This window comes from Xiphophorus couchianus, chromosome 5, assembly GCF_001444195.1.
Source record: "Xiphophorus couchianus chromosome 5, X_couchianus-1.0, whole genome shotgun sequence".
Classification (NCBI taxonomy): domain Eukaryota; kingdom Metazoa; phylum Chordata; class Actinopteri; order Cyprinodontiformes; family Poeciliidae; genus Xiphophorus; species Xiphophorus couchianus.
In genome coordinates this window covers 16,296,240-16,313,246 of record NC_040232.1, presented here as the reverse complement: position 1 = coordinate 16,313,246, position 17,007 = coordinate 16,296,240, and the positions used below count along the sequence as shown (strand labels likewise).

At 36.3% G+C, this 17,007-nt stretch overlaps 1 protein-coding gene and 1 pseudogene across 1 annotated transcript; both read left to right on the top strand.

The window, feature by feature from the left end:
- The first annotated feature begins 460 nt into the window (after nucleotides 1-460).
- LOC114144750 (solute carrier family 22 member 7-like) lies at nucleotides 461-4,499 on the top strand. Its single transcript, XM_028017862.1, has 10 exons — nucleotides 461-887; nucleotides 1,003-1,106; nucleotides 1,409-1,563; nucleotides 1,663-1,831; nucleotides 1,910-2,033; nucleotides 2,226-2,335; nucleotides 3,001-3,215; nucleotides 3,301-3,409; nucleotides 3,505-3,711; nucleotides 3,939-4,499. Exons 1-10 carry the CDS (start codon nucleotides 510-512, stop codon nucleotides 3,970-3,972), a joined length of 1,605 nt encoding a protein of 534 aa, XP_027873663.1. The 5' UTR covers nucleotides 461-509; the 3' UTR covers nucleotides 3,973-4,499.
- A 1,231-nt stretch (nucleotides 4,500-5,730) lies between these two features.
- On the top strand, nucleotides 5,731-16,938 carry LOC114145160 (uncharacterized; annotated as a pseudogene).
- Nucleotides 16,939-17,007: the final 69 nt, after the last annotated feature.

Below are 17,007 nucleotides of genomic sequence, written 5' to 3'. Positions count from 1 at the left end.
ATTATTGAGACCTTACTTTTTTAAGTTTTTGTCTAGAGTCTAGACGACTCACTGTCCTCACATTTAAATTCCCCACACAGATTCTTAATGGAACATGTGGACTAAAATTGTTTAAGTTTAACAGTGTCTTCTGTGAAATATTTACCTGTAACCAGCTGTACTTTTGTCTTCAAGACATCTTACTGGAAAGCATCTGTCTGTCATACAGATATACGTTGTGCTTTTTAATATATTCAATTTGAGCTACATAATGAAACTGTTTTGCTGGACGCCTGTCAAGATGCTTTAATCACAAAAGCTTAACATTTTCTGGTTTGAAATAGATTTTAAAAAGGAGTTTATGTTTGGTACAAAATAACTTCTTTATTTTGGCTGCAACAAAATGTCTAAACCAGACATCTGTAATGATTAACAAGGCGCTCTTAAATGTGTCTTTTCACTCTGTGTCTTCTCACTTTGCTTCACTTTCACTGTATGTCACTCCTCATTGACTTCCGATCAGCAGCAAAATGAAATTTGACAATGTACTTTCTGAAATTAATGGATTTGGAAAATTTCAAGTCAAGTTGTTCTTGATTCAGATGCTTTCTCGAATCACTCTGCCGTGCCATTTTCTGCTAAACAACTTTATGGGCGCTGTGCCCCCTCACCACTGCAACATCAGCACCCTGGAAGACGGAGGCATCTTTGGAAATTTGACTCCCTACCAGAAGCTGTTGGTTTCCATTCCAACAGAGCAAGATGGGACTCTCAGCTCATGTCAGATGTTTGCAAAGCCCCAATTTGAGTATCTATCAGGCAACCGCAGTGAGGAGGCATCCTTTGTTGAGTGTCAGAGTGGATGGGTCTATGACAACAGCACCTTTAAATCTACCTTGGTAACTGAGGTAAGTGTTGTAGAAAAAGCTATTAGATAAAACATGTAGACATATTCTATCTACATAAAACCTGAAGTTGGATTTTTTTATTATTATTTTAAACTGACCAAATTGTCCTTTGCAGTGGGATCTTGTCTGCAGCAGAAAAGGGATGAACAAAGTAACAGCTACAATTTTCTTTATCGGTGTCATGATTGGCGCCCCGCTCTTTGGGTTTCTAAGTGACAGGTAAGGATTTAAATTAAAAATACTGTATAATATAGTGCTGATGAGTCAATGTGTCTGTGTAAAAAGGTAAAATAAAAGCTTCATATTTGCTGAAGTATATTCACTAAGATGTATGTAATTCTACAAGATAACACTGGTAAGTAGTAAGTAAAGAAGTTAAGTTGAATGGGAGAATTATGGGAGCTTTAGTTCAGTTAGAAACGTTTGTTGTAAAGTAAGGCAACACTGAGGGGTTTTAAGTCAATACATTTTTTTACCTTCTGAACATCTTGTAACTCTATGCTGATGTCCGTGATGACCAGGTTTGGCCGACGGCGACTGCTGCTGGTGTCTTATTTATCCTCCTTGACGTTTGCAGTACTGAGCGCATTCTCCACATCATATGTAATGTTCACCATTATGAGATTCTTCACAGGAATGTCCCTTGCAGGGATAAGCATTATCTCCATTGCATTAAGTAAGAGAGACATTTCTACTGTACTTCTTCTCCGTCGTTTATGTTACGTGCATTTTCATTTTCTGATCTAACTTTTCATCCATGCCATTGTTACCGCAGATGTTGAATGGTGCAGCATTGAGCGCAGGACTTTCTCAAGTGTAATCATAAGTCTGGACTGGACCCTTGGGAACTTGCTTTTGACAGGGATTGCTTTCTTTGTGAGGGACTGGAGGATGCTCCTTGTGGTTGTTACTTCGCCACTGATTTTATCCATCTTCGCTTGGCGGTAATGAAATTAAATCTTATTACTGAAAGAAGCTAATTCTGTTGATCAAATAATGAAGTCTTTAATCTGTCATTGCAGTTGGCTCCCAGAGTCTGCTAGGTGGCTTTTGGCAAAGAAAAATGCAGAAGCTGCGCATCATTACATTGCAAAATGCGCTGAGACAAACAACAGGTCCAAGTGTATTGATACCATCACACCAAAGGTATTGTGCCTTGCCACAGTATTCAGATCCCTTGAAGTCTTTTATTTTGCAGCCACATAATGCGTAACAGTGCAATGAAAGAAAAATGACAAAGCGAAACAAATAATTTTCTGTACTGAGAGTCTTAGATCATTTTAAAATGTCTTCATTTGAGTTCTCCGATTTCGCTCTATTTTTCTGTTTTTGTCAAAGACATTACTGGAATCTGCAGAAGTTGATACTGGAGATAAGAAGTACACTGTTGTTGATCTGTTCAGGACCCAAAATATAAGAAAACTTGCGATATGCTCAGGGATTGTATGGTATGTATTATTTTAAAGTGAGTGGATCAGTACTTTTTAAAGTGGCAACTTTGTATATTTGTGTGGCAATTGTTAACATGGTGCCACAGAAGAAGAAAATATGAAGGGAAACACTTTACCTCTTTTAAGGTGCAGCGTTTTCACAATTATTGGTCTTTCTGGAAAGTGTTAAACACGTAAAGTAAATAAATATTTTATTGGATAATTTTACACTGACATTTAGTAAAATAAAGCATTTGATGTGAAAATACTGAGTCATGTCATATCAGTATAATTTTCATAATAACGTGTCAGCAGACACTCTAAGAATAGGCTGATCAATCCAAACCACATCAACTGTGTTGCTAACTACAGGTTTGCCAGCTGCTAACAGCCAGTAACAGCACTGCTGGTATATTGCAAAATGTTGTCAGGCTACAATATAATTAGTTTCTGTAGAAGATAACTCCAAAATATTAATGTTATGTTTCAGATCAGCTAGCTTGATATTAATGTCTTTTTTGATAAGTTTCAGAAAACTCAGAGAAAACAAGGGAGACAAATTTGGGTTTAACTACTTATTCATAAAGTTTCTGATTGCCTTAGCTTTCAATTCCACTTATAAAGAAAGAAGTGAGAATTGGAGGAAATAAAGTGCTTAAAGTTATTTTTTGTGTGTGTTCTAGGTATGGAGTGGCATTTACTTATTATGGAATAAGTCTAAACATTGCAGGGTTTGGACTAAATCTGTTTCTCACACAATTCATCTTCGCTTCAATGGAAATGCCGATGAAGATTGGCGTCTATTTCTCCTTGGAGAAAATTGGTCGAAAGCGTAGTCAGATGGCAGCTCTGCTGTCTGTGGGATTCTGTCTATTCATCAATATTTTTGTTTCAAAAGGTAATTTTTTATTTTATTTAAAAAGGTCACATTTGGTTACAAATATATTCCTAAGCACATCTAATCATTGTGGACTTCTCCCCAGATAAGTGGATTATTCGGACCATTGTGGCCGTCCTGGGAAAATCCATGTCAGAGGCTTCATTCACTATAATATTCCTTTACACAATTGAACTTTATCCTACAGTAGTCCGGTCAGTCAAACATATATACAGTAGTTATGTTTATTAAGGATGTTTGATTTTGTTGAGATCGGAAAGTTCCCAATAACCTATTTGTCCTTTTTCAGGCAGAATGGTCTAGGCTACACCTCGTTTGTGGCACGGCTGGGCGTTTCCATCTCCCCGCTCATTATGCTGTTGGAAGACGTGTGGCAGTTCCTGCCCGCCGCCACTGACTGTGCTGTGGCAGTTAGCTCTGGTTTAGTTGCTTCACTCCTGTCTGAAACATTAAACACCCAGCTGCCAGAGTTCATTGGAGACATTGAGAAACCCAGGTAAAAAAGAAAGAGAAGTTTCAAGGGAACATTGTGTGTAATCCAATATCAAATATACAGTAAAGGTTTAGTTATTTACAAAGCCTCTCAGTACAAAGGTACTAGCAAAATAGCAAAATAGAGCATTTCATAAACACAACACATTTTTTAATGCCTTTGGATGCTTTTGCTCTTTTTCTTGAAGGATCTATGTATGAAGAAATAAGTGAGTTTTATTTGTATTGCAGGAACAAGTCAACACGGAAGATGGTAATTCAGTAAAAAGGAGAATTGACCAGTAACAGAATATTTTTAACAACAAAACTAATTTTGAAACAAGAAATCAATTAAAAAAAACATTATTCTTGACTACTTACTATTCTCATCTTCCTGGAATCTGACTTTGGACTTTGACACCATATTCCATGAAATTCTACTGGGGCGATTAACTTCTACAGGCATCACTTGCACACCACTAAACTGGTCTAAATATTGTTCCTATGACACATACGTTTATTCACATCAAAGCCTTCATATGTTTCCAGTTCCAAATGTCAACACAAGCTAAACCTTTCAGATGTCGAACATCTAGTGCTTACTCTCCTCCACAAGTCATCTGTAATACTATTCCATGAATTATCTTCAAGTCCCAGTGTAAAATCATTTTATAATAAAACAATTATTGTAATGTCATTTTGTCTCTTTGTGATGTTTTGTGCTTTAATTTAATAATTTTAACTGTATTGGTCTCTTCTGCTTGTTCTGTGAAGTCAGTGTGTTTTGAAAAGTATATAAATAAAATGTATTTTTTTACACCAATAAATGCTTAATCTCAAAATGCGTTTTCTTGTTGGTTTATTTCCATCTGCTCAATAATATACATAAATATGCATAAATCAGGACACCTTATTTAGTGTCCTGTTTTAATTATGCCCATGGTGTGGTAACTTTTAACTGTGATGACGAATGTGTGGCAATTAATAAATCCACAAATTCTGTTGTCAGCTTATTAAAAATCATTTGCATATGTGACTTTTAATTTTAACTTTAAAATAACATTTGAAAAATTACTTAACTTTAAAAATGACAAGTGTGAATGACAGTTTAAGGCTTTAAAATGTAAAACATTCAATCACATCAGTGCATATAACATAATCTTCATAATATTCATTGACCTGAATTAGAAGTTAAGTCATTAGAGCTCTTTGGAAATCAGCAAAGAGTTAATTGCAATTTTAGTTCAAGAGACACCTGAAAGTAAAGCAGCAATAAATGACAAATTCCAGCAAAACGATGCTTTGTTTTCAATTTTTATTAAAAGAAATGGAAGATATGCATTAGTATGAAAGGAGGATTAGATTTCAATAACAGACCCATTATTGTCTTGTTAGTGATAATAATGAATTGCAACATCTGCAACCCAAGGATTATTTTCTCACTGTGCTTTTCCACACAATCCATGAGGAAACTCTAAGTAACTCAGTGCATGTTTGAAAGTTGTAGATTTACTCATCTGACATCTTTACGTTAATTCCTAGACAACTGCAAATTCTAAAGCAAATGTAAACATTGGTACATATTGTTCTGCTTTGTTTGCCACAGTATGGCAACAGAACATAAACTTTAAAAAAATAATAATTTACTTATTTTTTCCAAGACTTCAGTGTCAATTTCCTTTTAACATAAACTCCAGGAGAGGGTGTGATAAACTCACTACACCACATTACATGATACTATCAAATCTTCATGATAGTGATTCTAAACATTGTTTCTGCAAAATTATAGTTGATATCTTCTGCCCCTGATATTTCTATAACTAACACCTAAAGGATCCAGAAACACTAACAGTCAAGTCCTTTGGTTTCACAGAACATTGGTCCTAGATCATTTACTCAAGTACAACAATGAACGGCAATGAAGCTGATGATTTTGCTTACAGGTGTGGGTTAATCAAACTAAGGTACACTACAAGCACTGTCTGACAGAAAAAGTTATTTATTGAAAAAAAAGTTATATGATGAGGTTTAGTGAGCAGAGATGTATGTCCATTAACCAGAGTTCTATAACAGAGAAAAAAATATGTGTTTTTGAGTTCCCTGCATCTAGTGTGGTGCATTCTGCACTCTCCAGCACTACATCATCTGTCAGCAAGATGAAGTTTGAGAATGTGCTTGCAGAGGTTAATGGCTTTGGCAGATTTCAGATAAGGACACTTCTCTTCCTGGTCATTCCTCGTGTGACTTTGCCATTTCACTTCCTGCTTAATAACTTCATCACGGTGATTCCTTCTCACCACTGCAACATCAGTTCGTTAGACGATGGAGAAAGATTCAGGAGTTTATCTCTTGAAGACAAGCTTGTTGCTGGCATTCCTTTACAGAGTGATGGGAGCCCGAGCTTCTGTCAGATGTTTGCAGAGCCTCAGTACCACCTGCTGTATAACTCTACCAACACCACAGATCTACCTACGATTCCATGCCAGAACGGTTGGGTTTATGACAACAGCATCTTTAAATCGACTCTCGCCACTGAGGTAAGTTTTGCCTGTACATTTTTCCGTTATTACATTTATCCCTTATCCTGTTATCTGTGTTTCATTTTAGTGGGACCTGGTTTGTGATAAGAGAAGTGTGAACAGAGCTACAGCCACCATCTTCTTCATGGGGGTTATGATTGGAGCAGCAGCTTTTGGCTATCTTAGTGACAGGTGTGGATATTCCTCACATGTTTCCAATCAGTTGGTTTATATTTTATGTATTTAAAACTTTCAGAAAAATTTTGAATTTTCCTGAACGAAAAATTAGAAGCACTAAATGATATTGCTAAAGTAGAAGAGCTTATGTTTATTTATGTAAACATCAGTGCTGGCATATAGTATCAAATGTCTTCGTTTGATCACTCACAAACACTTGCATAAACAGAAATAATTAAAAAATAATGTTTATTTTGATCGTATGTTCTGCCTGTGCATGTGTAGGTTCCTTTTGGGCTCTTTGCTGGTGTCCTACATTAAGATAATAAGGCCGTTGAGTCAATTAGTCTCTTTAAATTGCCTTTAGGAGTGAGAATGTGCATGCGTGGTTGTTTGTCCTCTGGATCTCAATTTTGCTCTGTATACATTTATATGCAATAAGTTGTGACTGCAATCATTTATAATAGATTGCAGTCTATATTTTTGCATTTTAAATAGTCTTATTTATTCAATAATTATATTCATTTTCACAGGTTTGGACGGAAAAGAACACTTCTGGTGTCCTACATAATAACCACCATCTTTGGTTTTGCAAGTGCTTTCTCTTATAATTTTGCCATGTTTGCTGCCATGAGATTTTTCACCGGATTTGGGATTTCTGGAGTCAGTATAGTCTCCATTGTTCTATGTAAGTTGTCTGTCAACACATCAAAAATGTTGGTTCTGTATAAGAGGTTTGTATTGATGACCACTTGCAATCTTGTTCTTTTGCTCACATCCCAAAACTCATGACCACAGTTGAAGATAGGAATGTAGATCGACCGGAAAACAGAGAGCTTTGCCTTTTGGCTTCACTTTCTCTTTACAATACTGCAGATGTCAGACTATCGATCTCCTGCCCCATTTTTTCCTAATTTGTCAACAAGACCTAAAGATACTCAAACTCATCCAGCTGGTTTAGGACTTTGTACCAAACCTGAAGAGGGCATTCTACATTTTTCCAGTTCAAGACCATGGTTTCCAAAGTTTGGGGACAGCTCTTTATTTCAAACTTTTTGAGTGCAAAAAGCTAGCTCTATAAAATGGTGAATGAGTGAAAAAACTTGACTGACCAACATGAAGTCCTGACCTCAACCCAACAGAACAGCCCTGGGATGAATTAGAAAGTAGGCTTTCAGCCAGTCCTTGTCGTCCAACATCAGCGTCTGATCTCACAAATGCTCTTTTGGAAAACTAATAAACACTCTGCACAAACACATTCCTAAACTTTGCTACTCTAGCTGCAAATAGTGGGCCAATTCCATACTAAGGTTTTTGTACTTAAAATAGAATGCCATTAGATGTTATGTGAATAAAGATAGGTGACCCAAAACTTTTACTAATATGCTGTAAAGCTGATAAAATGTTTTTTCGTTATTGTCTTGGATTCTTGTCTTGGTTTATGGTGCTCTAAGCTAAATTTGAACATTTACAACAAAAAGGTTTTTATTTATACATAAAATCTTGACTGTGAAATAAGATACTAATTCACAGTCAATAAAATATTAAGCTTGAATGAATCTTTATTTTATTCTATTGATTTTATGTTATATTCTCTTTTAATACCTTTAATGTTGTTTTCTGACAGGTGTAGAATGGGTCGGAATCAAGCATCGTACCTCGGTGGGAGTCTTAATGAGTTTGGACTGGAGTTTTTCAACGATTCTGTTGCCCGGTGTGGCCTACTTTGTGAATGACTGGAGATACCTGACTGCCACTGTGACCAGCCCACTGCTGCTGGCTATGATCACTTGGTGGTAAGCAGAAACTGGTCAGATTTGAGCAGTAAAAATAAAGTAAACATTCAGACCTGATTGCAGAAGCAAATACAATTTTGGACATTAGAAATCTTTTAGAAAGTCCTTAGAAAATCTTTTATGTTTGTGTCATGCTGCCAACCTTTCTTCTTGTGCAGGTGGCTCCCAGAGTCTGCCAGATGGTTGATAAGTAATGGAAAAGTGAATAGTGCTCATTTTTACCTGACTAAGTGTGCAAAATTCAACCGCAGAGAGGAGTTCATGGCTGACCTAAAGCCTGAGGTACAACAATTTCCACATTCTCTTTATGTAAATAGCTTTTTGTTTAAATTTCTCTTTTAATTATCCAGATTCTCTCCAAAGTGATACTTGTTGAGGATGAAAATAGAAAATACTCCTATATGGATCTTGTGAAGACTCCCAGAATGAGACGACTTGCTCTACTAACTGGCATTGTTTGGTATATAAATATTGTTTATTACTTTTCAAACTGTGATATTACAGGGTCCAGCAAAATAGAATTTAATTATGATTTAGTAAACCTGCACAAACTAACCCATAAATATGAATAAAAGTATAAGTAAAAATATATTCCAATATGTTTAAAATAATTTTTAAAAAACCCAAAGAGTTCTACTCTAGTATTCAGCCCTCTAAGAACAGTCTTATGTAGTACCATCTTAGGCTGCAAAAACAACTGCATGACTTTTGGATAATGTTTCTATTTGCTTTATACATCTTGAGGCTGTAGAGTATTTCTCTGTTCTTCTTTCAAAATAGCTCCAGTCTAATCACCCTTAATTTCATATGTCAAAATCAGTTTTGTGGTCTTGATATGGATTCCTAATTTGACTTGGGTTTAAATTAAATACCTATACACAAATAGAGCTTGGACTCTATTTTATTGTTCCACAGGAAGCAGTCTCAGCTGCAGAAATACAACAAATGACACAAACTAGCCAATCAGAAACCAGCATTCATACAACAGTTTTTGTTTTTTTTTACTAAACAAATCTTTTGCTGTGTTTTTTTTAACCTGTAGGTTTGGAGTGGCCTGCGTCTATTATGGAATCAGCTTAAATGTTCCTGGGTTTGGAGTGGACATTTATCTCACGCAATTCATCTATGGCATCACTGAAGTCCCAGCGAAAATCTTCATCGTTTTCTTTTTGAACAAATTAGGCCGAAGATTGACTCAAGCCGGAACACTTGCTCTCACAGGGCTGTGTTTGTTCTGCAACATTTTCGTCCCTCAGGGTAAATCAAAAATCTAAGTGTGTTTCTTACAACAAGAAAGCTTGCAGTAGCATTTACACATGACAAACAGTTGAATTGTCAATGACTTGAAGCAACAAGTCCTAAAACCATGAAATCACGAATTGTCAAAGTTGAAACACCTAATAAAAGTAATTTTTTTTCTTTCAGATTTGTGGGCAGCAAGGACAGTTTTTGGAGCTTCAGGCAAGATGTTTGCAGAAGCAGCTTTTACAACTGTGTTCCTATACACAACAGAGCTTTATCCAACTGTCTTGAGGTCTGAAAACATTTCACCTCTTTTTGTGTAGTCAAACACATTTTAGCATCCAGGAAAACAGATTCGCAAGTGTGTTATTCTCATAAAAACAATAATAACAAGAAAAACATCTTAAAATAAGGACTTAAAATTATTCTCTGTTGGGTTGTACAGGCAAAACGGACTTGGTTTCAGCTCTTTCACTGCTCGCACTGGTGTGTCTCTATCACCCCTGGTGATTATTCTTGAGGACATCTGGTCTTACCTACCAAATATAATTTTTACCTTGGTGGCTTGCGTTGCATCTGTGTCAGCTTCTTTTCTTCCTGAGACACTAAACGTCCGTCTCCCGGAGACCATCGAAGACATTGAACAGACAAGGTAAAATACAATGAAATTGTCTATTTTTAGCAAAACTTAAAAACGAAAGCTTTATGAGAACATATTTTGCTTTGCAGAAGACGATCAATTCCGACATCTGATGAGAAAGCAGCTCCGTGACTGCTTTTGGGCATGAAAAACAAAATGGTCAATTTCCACTGGAGAAGAATTGTCTACAATGTTAATCTGCTATGCTAACACTACTGTGTTGTTTGATGAAATGATTTGATTCTTGAGCAGAACTTATTTGTGTCTGACACTGATTAGAGACAGTTAAGTATGTCTCAGTCCGATGCTAAAACTAAGTAATTGTCATGTATATCCTTGAAGAATCTATAACTTTAAAATAAAATTACACATTAAGTGGTGTACATTAGTATTGTGACTATATCCTCTTAAACTTATTCACTGACAACATTGAGACTGCTGCAGCCTCCTTGTGGGAAAATAATTAGTCCTATCAGGAATGTGTCCATGCATGTCAGCCTTTTGTTTATAGGGGCTTGTTCAAATCTGATCAGATTGTGCCAACGACAATTTCTTGCATTACAATCTGTCCTCAGTGATCGGATGTCAACTACTGCTTTACATGAAAATGAATATGTATCCGTGTCACACAGTGGGCTGTCATCAGAGCAATCACGAGGTCTGCTATTGTTTTTGTAACATCAGATGCAATTAATTAAATTACATAAACTTTTTAATATAAAGGCAGAAGTTTATCGGAGTCACATTTTTGTGCAGTTATTTCAGCTACGAATTTCAGGCTTACCTGTGTAGTTTAACAGATAGGACTTGATCAAGCAACTACTCCATCATACAAAGTGATTATGTCCTCTGAATTAGTAATTTTATCATCAATAGATAAATTACCTACATGTCACAGAGAAATTCACAGCAACCTGATCCACTGATGTTACAATTCCAAATAATGAGAAAATCTCTTTTTTATACTAGGGAGAATTTCAATGAGTAAGCATTTTAAAAGGGGAAAGGAAGAAGTCTTTACTTAATGGCTGTATAGCTGTTTTAGATAGATGAGAGGACCACTGATTTTGTCAACACCACCTGCATTTTTTTAGCCTACAGTCATCCAGGTAACACTGATAGGTGGAGATAGTCTCTTTAGACGGTGGACTCTTTCACTGTGTGTTCAGACTGCCGAAGTAATGCAAGTACAAGTGTCCAGGCCACCTGTAAAGATTTTGTCATCACTGTGTCACATGCATATAGCCCTGTCCAGACAAAATCAGATCACCCAGGACCTGACACATGCAGCCATTTTTCAGATGAGTCATATTTTGCTGCTGTAGACGTTCTGATGCTGAAGCACTAATCTAATGTCCCATGCTTTAATATGACTCTGTAATATGATGATGGCTCTGCATCAAACGCTGCCTGCAACACGGGAAAGTGGAGCCCTGAGCCAGTGCCTCTCCTGGTGATGTTTAAACTGGATTGTGTTGATTGTTGGAGATGCAGCTTAAAAAATTACAGGTATTAATGTAACAACTGCTCTGTTATACATGAATCAGTAAAGCCAGGTAATATTCAACATTTCCTTGTAAATCTAGTGATGTGCTGTATGAGCATGACTCATCACAATCTTGTACAAATCTGAAAACATAGAGTTTGCAACCAAAATAAAGAAATGTGTTTTTAAACAATTAACTGCTCAAAAGTGCTGCTTTGTATTTTTTTATGTGTAGCTTACACTGACATAAATATGAATATCTATTTAGGTGAATAGACTAAACATGCAACAGCAATAATATTATTGTGCATTATAATGGCACATTATGCAGATCTTACTAAAGACTAAATTTAACAGTTGATTATTCTGTATTGTGCGTTTAATATCCTAATTTCATGCTCAAATAATGTTTTCAAATATGTTGTGATTTTAGGGTAAATTCAAATTCTCATAAAAGAAAATATGAAAGAAATGTGAGATAAAACTATTAAAGAAAACAATTTTTAAAAATAAATTAAGTCTAATCAGGACAAGTAAGACATATTGGTGTTTAAAACTTAAGCAATAACTTATTTAAACAGTTGCTACAAATTTGTACACTTAGAAACTCAAAGTTTCTTCATCAAACATCATACACTCATGAAACATTAAACATTTTCACTTTCAAAGGCCTGCCATCAACTGTAAACACCATGGATAATAATGGGAAATTTGACATTTAAAAACTGAAAAATTAAACTTTGATATTCAAATAGATTTAAATAGGCAGAGGTACAGTGCAACAGCTCAGCTTCCTGCCTTAATAACCAGTAAACAACATGATGCCAGTTTGGGCATGGAGATAAACAGGAGGAAGATAGTTCCAACTACAATCTCTCATCAGTCTTTAAAGGAAAATGTATTGACTTAACCATCAAAAACCTGCATGTCTCTAAAAATGTAAACATAAAAAGTTCACTAAATACCAAGCCACTTATGAATATGAGGTGAAATAACATTTTTGATAGGTGCTCTGCAGTGTTTTTCAAAGCTGGGGACCTGCTTTGTATCAACACTGTAGGGGTAAGTCAGAGGACAAGTAAATACCTTCCCTTCAAAGGGTAACTCTCTGAGCATCTAAACTTTTACCAAATGAAGATTAGTGTCAGAGTTAATGGCAAGGTCAGGAAAGAAAAAGCAGATTTGTTTAATCTTGAAAATATTGTCATTTCAAAACACAGGGTTAACAAAACCGGACAAAAACAAATAGGAAAAACATTTATAGTCCAACGAGTATTGATTCCAACTACAAGAGTTGGTGGTCAGAGTTTGGCAGAAGTAGAGAGTGATGGTGTAATGGTATATGGATTCTTAGCACAATTTGTTGCTCTTGTTTAAACACCACTGCCTACTTGAGTTTTGTTGCTGCTCCATCCCTTTATGAGACTCAGTGCGCCCATCTTCTGGGAAGGTTTTTCAACTTTTTTGTTGTTTGAACTTGAAGATTTCACAGTACCCCTCTGAGCCAGAGCCAACAAATCAGCAACAAGTGCCAATCTATCATGTTAATATTGTGCAAAAACTGCAAGAAAAAAAATATTCCAACACATTGTGTAATGTTGAATCTGTGCAACATTAGCGCAATTCTGAAGAGAAAAGTTGAACCTACTCCTAGTGATTTCTCCCAGAATCTTCAGTTTCGGATTAAAAAAAAAACTGTTATGTGTTTCGTCTGATCTACAAAGCTCATGAACAAATCAACAGCAAAAGTGGTTATCCAATTTTCTTTCTAAATAAGTCATAAGATAACTGCATGCTATTCTTACTTAAAAGAATGTTGGCAGCAGCTTTGTAAAGTAAAATATTAACTCCCTTCACCTGTAATCTTGGTTTCACTAGATTACAGGGTTTCACTAAATGCCGAAGTTCATACATGATTGGCAGAAATTGAAAAGATTGGTGGATTTCTCAATATACAGGCATGGGACATAGAGGAGTTAATCTTGCTTTACTGATCTTGCCTGAAGACCCATCGCACTGCAGAAAGACGCAACAATGAAGTTTGAAAATGTTCTTGCTGATATTAATGGATTTGGAAAATTTCAGATAATGGTTATTGCTATCAACTTCCTGGGTCGCTTCACGCTTCCTTGCCACTTCATGCTGAATAATTTTATCGCAGCAATACCAGCTCATCACTGTGACCTCAGCTCGCTAGATGACTTTCTGAATTTATCTCAGGCAGAAAGAATTACTGTGAGTATCCCAGTTGAGACAGACGGGAGTCCCAGCTCCTGTAGGATGTTTGCAAAGCCTCAGTATCACCTGTTGCTCAACTCTTCTGATGTTACTGATGCGTCCACTGTGCCATGCCAGAATGGATGGGTGTACAACAACACAACCTTCAGATCAACAATAACCTCAGAGGTAATCCTGCTGACTTTTCTTTCTTTATGTACATTTTGATATTAAAATGGACATTTTCCTAAAAGAAGACTAATTTTCGGAGGGATTGTGCCTTTCTACTGTTGTTACATAAAGTGGGACCTTGTGTGTGACAGAAGAGGTAAAAACAAAGCAACAGCCACCATCTTCTTTGTTGGAGTAATGTTTGGAGCCATAGCCTTTGGAAGTCTAAGTGACAGGTATTACAGCTGTGTAACACAGTTTTTAAACTAAGAGTTGTATACATATATATATATATATATATATATATATATATATATATATATATATATATATATATGTAGCATGCAGCATGACACTACATATATATATGTAGCTTCATGCTGTTGAATTGTTTCACTACTACTCTCCACAGGTTTGGCCGCAGGATCATGCTCCTGGTGTCATATGTATTTGGCATGCTGTTTGCTATAGCAAGCGCCTTTTCTACGACCTATGTGATGTTTGCAGTGTTGAGGTTCTTCACTGGGTTCTGCATCACTGGCATTGTCATCGTCTCATCCGTTCTCTGTAATTAATCTGTGATTATGCTGAGCTAACTGGAAAAGACCTGGGCAGCTTCAGGGATGGTTATGAGGAATGCGTGTTTATATAATTAACTCAGTTTGATCGTCTTGAAAAATCAGATATTTCCTTGCAGGTGTGGAGTGGGTGGACATTGAACACAGGAAACTGGTTGGAGTCATTGATAGTTTATCCTGGACATTTGGCAACAGTATTTGCAGCAATTGCTTACTTTGTGACTGACTGGCGTTGGCTCATTCTAAGTGTTACATCGCCTTTAATCTTGGCCATCATCACTTGGAGGTATGACTTGATGGTTTCCCATAAATACAACTTTGTATTCTGTCATAGTGGAAATAAATTACAAAAATTCTGTCAAGGTTTTGATGTCAAGTGTGTTACGTCAACGTTTCGTTATAGTATTAAACTTTGTACTGATATGTAGAAAAGCTAATGAAAAATGTCAGTTCATAAAATGTTTAACACAATTGTTCCAACTTGGGCGATGGTGGTGATCAAAGTTTTATTTCCTATACAAACATATAAATTAAAAACCTTTTCTTTTTGATAAACTCAGGTGGATGCCTGACTCAGCGAGGTGGCTCATTGCCAATGGAAAACTGGAGCAGGCACAGACATACCTGACGAAATGTGCCAAGATAAATCAAAGAGAAGATTTCATTCACACACTAAAAGCAGAGGTTGTATTCCGTAGAACTGAAAGCTTAGCCTTAATTTTAGACCATTTCTATTTTAGTGATCAAACATTTTAAAAATATCTACCTCTGATTTTTTTCAGACATTATCCACAATTGTAGACAAGGGGGCAAGAGGACGAACTTATACCTACCTCGACTTGATTCGAACACCTAAGATGAGGAAACTATCTCTGCAAACTGGCTTCTTATGGTTAGTGCAACCTGTGCTATTGTTTTATTATTGCCAGGTCAAAATAACTTATTAGTATAAAATGTTTATTATATATTTTTTTTGTATCTGAATACTTCTGTACCCACAGGTTTTTTATTGCTACGACATTTTACGGCATCAGCTTCAACATCACGGGCTTTGGCTTGAATATTTACCTTACTCAATTTACCTATGCTGTAATTGAGTTGCCAGCCAAACTATCAGTTTACTATTTGCTGGATAAAATCGGCAGGCGCAGCACTGAGGTGGGAGCTTTGTTGTTGTCTGCACTCTGCCTTGGAATCAACATTGTCATGCCTAAAGGTAGGTGACTAACTGCTTCAAAAATTATCATCATTATGCAAAGATAAACAATTAATTTCTACTACAGCTAGAAAAAAAAAAGTTAACACCCCATTCTTCGCAGATATGTCTGCGGCCAGAACAGTTGTTGCCATTGTTGGCAAGGGGTTTTCTTCAGCTTCCTTTGGAACGGTTGTGCTGTACAGTTCAGAGCTGTATCCAACTGTAGTTAGGTAATGGAAATGACAATCTGTGACCTTTATGGATAACTTCATCACATAGTAATGTAGCTGTCTGATTTTCAATGCATGTGAAAATACATGATTTAAAACAATGAACTGTTCCCCCTTTGACCTTGGGCACTTTCCTGATATTATAAATTTAAAATGCATGTATGCTGAGTTACTTAATCTTATGGCAAACCATGCAGATGCTCCAACTGCACAAATGAAGCTCATTTTGGAATATCAAAATCTTAGAAGGTGTTGACAAGGCAGGGAAACTCAAACCTGCTGTATTTATCTGGTTATTTCTGCTAATACGTTAGCATGCAAGCATTCAGACTGCATAAAGAGCATTGACTTTGAAGATCTATTCACACAATCAAATTGTATTTTTTTTTTATTTTATCCCAACAAGTGGCACTTCATTTCTTTATGGCTAGATTCACATAAGAAGCTTTTAGATAGTAGAGGAACTAGTAGCTTTGATGATTTTTATACATCTTAATAAACAAAAGGGACTTGAACCATTTGTTCCTGCAGAAGTAATCTCTTGAGAATATAAGGTGTCTCCTTCTAAGAGCTGTACTTCCATCTCTGTTGCAGGCAAAATGGAATGGGCTACAACTCATTTATGGGTCGGTTTGGTGTTGCTGTGGCTCCTCTGATCCTGTTACTAGATGAGGTTTGGAAGGAACTTCCGCAGGTGGTCTTGTGCTCAACGGCTTTACTGGGAGGACTGGTGGCAAGGACTCTGGCAGAGACACGTAACAGGTGTCTGCCAGAGACAATTGAAGACATTGAAAGAAACGCAGTTTAACACCAATCAGAAAGCGCAAATATTTTCATGGAAAATGCAAACTGAATATTGACAGCCTGATTTGTGCAAATTTGTCTGCAATTGAATGGTGATGTTTTATTTTGAAAAGTTGACATTTTAAGATTAAAAGTAGGTTTTGCTTGGTAATGCAAATAATGCCAACCAATAAAGGATCTTGAGTCTCAGTTCACCACTATTTTTTAGTTTCATGTATGTCTTCTCATGGCAAAGCTTTATGTTGTCACTGTCAGGGATTACT

Bases quoted from the DNA above. Each gene is read 5' to 3' on its own strand.
- LOC114144750 (XM_028017862.1), top strand. From the start codon at position 510: ATGAAATTTGACAATGTACTTTCTGAAATTAATGGATTTGGAAAATTT. The intron at 888-1,002 runs GTAAGTGTTGTA...TGTCCTTTGCAG, and splicing joins AATCTACCTTGGTAACTGAG to TGGGATCTTGTCTGCAGCAG. The intron at 1,107-1,408 runs GTAAGGATTTAA...CGTGATGACCAG, and splicing joins TTTGGGTTTCTAAGTGACAG to GTTTGGCCGACGGCGACTGC.